Source organism: Trachurus japonicus, chromosome 16 (genome assembly GCF_045865225.1).
Source record: "Trachurus japonicus isolate A0001 chromosome 16, Traja_1.0".
NCBI classification, from domain to species: Eukaryota; Metazoa; Chordata; class Actinopteri; order Carangiformes; family Carangidae; genus Trachurus; species Trachurus japonicus.
The window spans coordinates 35,235,838-35,242,969 of NC_140922.1; the positions used below are offsets into that span (position 1 = coordinate 35,235,838).

Genomic DNA, 7,132 nt, shown 5'->3' on the forward strand with positions numbered 1-7,132 from the left:
AATGGCATCATTGTCAGACACCTGAAGAAACAGCTGGAGAAACAAAACCAAGTGGATTTAACCTCAGGAGCCTGGAAATGACAGATTTTTAGTCAATTCTCACATTTTGGAGCCCAGATATCTGTTAAAGAGCCTTCAGAAAGTCTTATTGTCATAAAATGTCCTCTTTAGAACAGCAGAGCAGGTTGATACCCCGGTACTAACAAACACATGGACTTCACTGGAGCTTCTCTCAGCAGCAGCTTCATACTGTCGTCATCAGCCACCATGATCCTCTGATGCTTCTAACAACACCACAAGTAAACAAAGATGTGCAATAAAGTGTATCATCCATAACCATTCACATAATAACATTGTTTTGAATGTATTCATATGACAAATACACATATGAACTACAATCTAGAGATGAGAATATTTTAAATCCTGTGAGTCGAGTCTGGAAGATGACCCCATGACCTTTTCATTTGGCGCCACTCTCAGGACAAAAACCTGTACATTGTTTGCAACACAGCTGAGAATGTGTGTGTGTCTTCTTTAAAGGCTCCTCCCTCAAACAGGAAATATATTTGCCTCATGGAGCCAGACTTCCTCTATAATGCAGCTGTAGAGTGAGAGTCTCTGGTCAGTGGGAGGATGCAGCCACAGACTCAGCTCTTCTGTCTCCTCCTGTCTGCCCTCGTCTCAGGTGAGTTCACACTCTTTACCTTCTGTTCAGGCAGGATGGGACCTCTGGTGTCTCCTCTGTCCTCAATGTCCAACTACTGCTGACTCACTGAGACTTAAAGGAGTTTCTCCTCCGTCACTTCCCTGAAGTCTGAACTCAGAAAGAAGGAACAAGTTTATACAAAGAGAAAGAGACGAGTCTGGACCAGAGGAGGAGACCAGGTCCTGGTACCATGGTCCAAACCCAGATCCTCCTCTCACCTGTCGTGGAAATTTTTAGCCGTTTGCTGTTGGTGAATAATGAAATAGAGACTTTGTCGGCCGACAAGCTTTTTATTTCCTTGCAAGGAAAGGTCAGTCAACATGCGACCCTGATCATCAGGAAATCTGAACATTTCTACCTGAGGAAAAGCCCAGCCCTTGGGTGTGTTTACATCTTGTGTCTGCTGTGGGGTCAGCCCCCGACTCAGGATGTCTTTTCACACTCTTGTCTTTCACAGGTATCGGCACCGACATCCTGGAGTGTGATTAGAGGTCTAATCAACACAGTTTAAAATACAAAAGGGTTTGAGTATATCATGACAAAGTGAGAGGTGGGGTGTCTCTGAAACTTGAAATGCAATTACAAGGTTTAGACATTAAAATACACAAATGGGTAGTAAACAAATGGAGATCTGATACCTTGGGGGAAAGCAGGGTGTAGAGATGTCTCAAGTGATTAAAACAAAGGAATATTCAAATTTACCATTACACACCATAACCCCTATAGTCATAGCAGTAGGTTCATCACCTTTAATTATCGGTGCATGTTGTTTTAAGATCGGCGGGGCAGAGACATGAGCTGCTCAGTGAACACAATGGAGGTGAACGGTCCAGGTCCCCTGTCCCTCATCAAACTGCATAAACATGTAACATTAGAGACAGAGTTGTTTTAGAGGCAAATGCAGCCTGAACTACATTCCAGACACGGCTACTGAGCGGAGGGATTTCAGAAGAGAAAGTAGTTCAGAGTATTTGCTTCATGTGTCGTAATGTTGTGCAATTATACATGATTATCTCATAGCGTGGTGAATGTGCAGGTCCCAACATGTCCACCAGAGCGTTGTGGAGTTGTTGGATTGTGTATTTGATGAATTTGATGAGGGACAGGGGACCTGGACCGTTCACCTCCATTGTGTTCACTGAGCAGCTCACGTCTCTGCCCCGCCGGTCTCAAAACAACATGCACCGATAATTAAAGGTGATGAACCTACTGCTATGACTATAGGGGTTATGGTGAGAGGAGGATCTGACTAAATGTTGAACTGTCCCTATGTGTCCTCAGACTGTCAGTCCAGCCTGAACCAACATTAACTGTGGTCTTCCTCTGCAGGGACTCTGTCAGTGGACTGGAGCATGGTGGTCTCTCCAGAGGTCTCTGTCTCCAGAGGACGAGACGTCGTCCTCAGCTGCTCCTTCACTCATCCCAATCAGAAGGATTATTCAGGACAGATCACTGTGAAGTGGCTGGCTGAGGTTGGAGGACAAAACAATCAGCCTTTCTTCACCTGTTCACTTAGAAATGACTCGAGTGATCAGAACGACTGCTCAGGTTCTGTGCTGAGACATTCTCTGGCTGGAGACCCTCGACGGGGGGAACTGTCCCTCCTCATCAGGAAGGTCCAGCTGAGGGACAACGGTCTGTTTTTCTGCAGGGTGGAGCTGGATGGCTCCGGTAACAGCTATGAAAAGTACACAGAGCTGCATGTAACAGGTAAGACTCACCTGTGGTCACCTCAGACCTGATGGTGTTTGTCCTGCAGACGACTGAAGAGTTTTTATTGTTAGAAGAGAAAACATCAGACGTTTGTTTTCTTGCAGCATCTGTGTTGACGATTGAAGTAAAACTTGAGTTGACATGTTTGTGTGTAGCAGAAAAATTTGACTTTAGATGCACAAACAGAATCACCACATCTTTATACTGAAACTCTGAAAGCAAAGACATTAGTAGTTTCCTTTCAGACACAAGAGGCTGAAGTTCAACAACAACACAGAGACTTTTATTTTGTGAACTCCTCCGTGCAGTCATTGGAGACTAATGGCAGCTCACAGTGGGTTGGACGTACTTATTGACAAACATCTCTCTACTTGTCCTTCAGGGCTTCCGTACTCTGAAAAAACAAAATATGACCAGTTATTGAACAGTAATCAAACTTTTTCAGTAGATGATTCATTTTCCAGCACAAAATGTTCCAAACCAAATGATCCTGACCAGACAGCTCAGCTGCTGCTGAGGTCACTGGAGGTCAGTCAGAGAGGAAGTGCATGTTTCTATTTTTATGACCTAATTACAGTCGTACACGTTACAACCACAAACTTAAATGTATTCTAATGGGATTCTATTTGACAGACCAACACAAAGTAGCGCATCATTGTGAAGTGGAAGGAGATGGATTCATGTACAAATCAAAGACCAAAGTTGAACTTTTTGTCCTACATGCAAAACACTGCAATGTGTGGAGGAAACACTGCACATGAACCTGAACACTTTTTTCAACTTTCAAACTTTATTGTCCCCAAAGGGAAATTCATGTTTGCAGAAGGGCAAAAAACACAGAACATATAGAGCACATCCACACAAACTCTACACAACATTGAACAACATTGAATGGCAGCACCCCAGAGGGCAAACTGGGAGCTGTTCCATACAATCGAGGCTTGTGGCAATCTAAGTCTCCTGCCGGAGGGAAGGAGCTCGAACTCAGAGTGGAGTGGATGGTCAGGACACTGAATAATGTCCTGAGCCTTCCTGTGAGAGATTATGGACAGATCGGGTAATGTGACCCTGATGATTTCACTGGCTACTTTGACAAAATGTTCAAGCCCCTTTTTGTCTCCAAGTTTGAGACTGCCAAACCAAGAGATGATGGCAAAGGTTAGGACCGATTCGACCATAGAATGATAAAAAATTGTCATCAATTTACTGCACACCCAAACTGGTTAAGCATCCAGAGGAAATGCAGTCGCTACAGCTTGTTGTCAACGACTACGCCAAGGTACTTAAAGGTTGTGACGCGCTCCACTTGAGCGTGAATATCTGAGGTTTGAGTATGACATACCCATCAGAGTCATTTCAAAGCTCAACCCTCCTTCACTGGTGTTTTGATGATGATGATGATGGGCCCACTCCACCTCCAGAGGGCTCATTGTCCCATATGTTCCCTCCTCTGCTTTCAACCTGTCTGAGCCACGGATGTTACTTTGGGGCCGGAGGCGTCTCGCCTCTTCACCCACAGCCATTGACTTGCTGCTCTGCTGCTCCTGAAAGAACTTTGATGGCCTGGTGTTGGCCTTGGCCTCAAATCCCAAGGTCCTTAAGTAGCCGGATGGATGACTTGCCCACGGAGCCTCTGCAGCCGACTTCCACTGGACAAATCTTGGCTTTCCAACTGCGCCGTTTAGCATCAGACGCCACCAGCTCCGCATACTGAAGGCTCTTGCGTCTGAAGGCCTCTCTATGATGTAGCTACACAGAGCAGAGTGAGGAGGACCAGGGCACGAGATCTGGTCTGAGGTTCGTTGTGGCGATCTCAGATGGGAAGCAGAGCTTTTCATTCAGAACTGCCCCCAACTTCCAGTCTCGTGCCTCTCCGAGCTGGCCGATGTCTGATGTTGTAGAGACTATGGCTGGCTTTGCACCTTCTCGGACGAACACTCTAGCAGATGCAGGATGGAATGATAGAGGAGGCAGGGCATTGATCTTTGTCTTTGCCGGGTCTCCAGAGCAGCTGCAAGTTCACTTACGGACATGGTTGTGCTGCCAGACCTAAATCCTGTTGAGAATCTGTGGCAAGACTTGAAAACTGCTGTTCACACACACTCTCCATCCAATCTGAGTCAACTGGAGCTGCTCTGCAAACAAGAATGAGCAAAAATGGGCCAAAATTGCAGACAAACCCCAAAGACTTGCAGCGTTAACTGCAGAGTATTGACTCAGAGGGCTGAATACATATGCACACCACACTTTTCAGATTTTTATTTGTAAAAAATCTTCAACACCATGTATCAATTTCCTTCCACTTCACAATTATGCTTTACTTTGTGTTGGTCTGTTGCGTAAAATCTTAATGAAATACATTTAAGTTTGTGGTTGTAACGTGACAAAATGTGGAAAGGTTCAAGGGCTATGAATGCTTTTGCAAGGCGCTGTAGATCCATCCATCATCATCACCCTGATGTTCTGATTGGTCTGTTCACAGCCGAGCCTCAGATCCTCAGTCTGTCTGTAGTGGACTCACCCTCCGGTCCAGACGGCGCCCCCCGCAGGCTGCAGTGTGAGGTGGAGGGTCACCCTCTGCCTAAGGTCGTCTGGCTGCTCCCCTCCAGGAAGAAGATGGAGAACCAGGGGATGCTCCATCCGTCAGGACCGTACAGGGTCAGCAGCTCTGTGCCGTACCTGCAGGAGGGGGAGGAGCTCACCTGCAGAGCGGAGAACGCGGTGGGCGGAGCTGAGAGGACGTACCCCCCCAGGAACAGTCTGGTGGTCATACTGGTGGTGTGTGGTCTGGTCACGGTGCTGCTGGTCTCTGCAGGAGGGATCATCGCCTACCGCAGATACAGAGGTGAGACCACATGGCTGAGGTTCAGTCATGGTTAATCAGTTATTATTATTTTAGGTTCTTATCTAACCCTCTGTCGATCAGTTCTGAGCTGCTGAGAACTGATATTCAGCGGCTAATGCAGCGTTCACATGGAGTCCGGTAAACGGCAGACGGTAAACGGCAAATGCCGCTGGACGGAACGGTAAAAACAAACAAACTGTCGGATGGCACGGCACAACGGCTAGACGCGTCACCATGTTGCTATGGCAACGTCAACATACTCGTTCTCACACGTCACGTTCGGTTGAGGATACCGTCGCGGCAGACGGCAAAAGTTAAAATATTTGAACTCTGGACGGCATTGCTGTTTGCCGTTGCCGTGCACGGTATTTTTTGCCATGCTCCCCCAAGTTTTACCGTCGTTCTCTCGTCCACTAACATGGGGTCCAGCATGCCGTCTGCTGTTTACCAGACTCCATGTGAACGCAGCATAAACCAGTAAAACTGTTGCATTTTTCTTTTGGGTTGTTTGTGTTCTCATGGTAACAGTCCCAAGCGGTCCAAAGTTGTAAACAAATTGGTCAGAAATCTGCAAGGAAGAAGTTTCCCAGTCCGAACTGCCATTGAGATCTGGACGTGACCTGATATTTTCGGCCTCCGATCGTTGAGAACCATGGGACATCAACAGCGTGTCGTGTGTTGTGTCCCAGCCCATTCTCATCTGGTCACCCTAGCTCGAATGGAAACTAGCTGAGATGAGACCCCCCCTCTAAGTGATCTTGGCTTGTTTGTTTTAATCTGCATCAGAACTCAATTGCTTTGTTTACATATGAACCAAAGGAACTGATCTTTGGGGTGAAACACTTCCTGTTTCAGAACAACAATTCCAAACGAGCCAAGTCTGAATACACCCTGAAAAAAAGGACCAAGAAATATGTACAAATTGACCGTATACAACCCCTGGCAAAAATTATGGAATCAAATCATTATGGGAAAATCACAAACATGCCACAAAACAATTTTTACTTAAAATGCCAACCTTCAGTCTTTTGGAAACACTAAAAAAAGAGCAATAAAGAAAATTGTTGTAGTCAGTCACAATTGTTGTTTTTTGATAAAGTAGAAGAAAAAATATGGAATCACTCAATTCTGAGGAAAATATTATGGAATCACCGTGTTACTTTCAGTTCTGAAACAAACCTGCATCAGATTAAATCTGCAAATTAGTCACGTGGATTGATATGAACCATGGCTCCAACATGAGAGATGTCAGTTGAAAAAAAAAAAGCGAGGATTATAAAACTTCTTCAAGAAGGTAAATCATCATGGAATGTCGCAAAAGATGTTGGTCATTCCTAATCAGCAGTGTCTAAAATCTGGACCAAGTGCAAACACAATGGGAATGTTGTAAAAGGGAAGCATACTGGTAGACTGAGGAAGACCTCAAAGCATCAAAGACAGAAAATTTAAAGCAATATGTCTTGTATTTGTGGGTTTGGAGGGAGGGACCTGAATGAGCTTCATTTGGTTTTAACCACTTCCTCATTTTTTCTCCTCAGCTCGACTTCAAACCTCTATTAATGTAAACACAGACGACGGTATGCGATTAAACCCTCATTAATCTTTTTCTCTTCCCGTCCAGTTTCACATCTGCAAAAAGTTGTATTTCTGTCTATGTGCACGGTGACGTCAGCAGGAAACAGTGTCACATATTTCGAGTTCTGAAGTAAAACGGCCGCGACAAGTTCAACAGAAAAAGATGAAAATCCATTTAAAGCAGAAGTCAGCGATCCGGTGGTTTTGTCTAACTTCTTGTCAGCAGATGGAGTTAGCAGTCCCCGCCCTCGTCCCTACGTCACCACATTCAGGCGCATCCCTTGGCTGCACAC

At 45.5% G+C, this 7,132-nt stretch overlaps 1 protein-coding gene across 1 annotated transcript in view; it reads left to right on the top strand.

The window, feature by feature from the left end:
- The first annotated feature begins 620 nt into the window (after positions 1 to 620).
- Positions 621 to 7,132, top strand: part of LOC146972793 (sialic acid-binding Ig-like lectin 15) — a 12,458-nt gene continuing 5,946 nt past the window's right edge. The window contains exons 1-3 of the mRNA XM_085803449.1: positions 621 to 685; positions 2,036 to 2,416; positions 4,902 to 5,264. Coding sequence (XP_085659575.1) covers positions 634 to 685; positions 2,036 to 2,416; positions 4,902 to 5,264 — 796 coding nt within the window. The 5' untranslated portion in view covers positions 621 to 633. The remainder of the gene's footprint in view (positions 686 to 2,035; positions 2,417 to 4,901; positions 5,265 to 7,132) is intronic.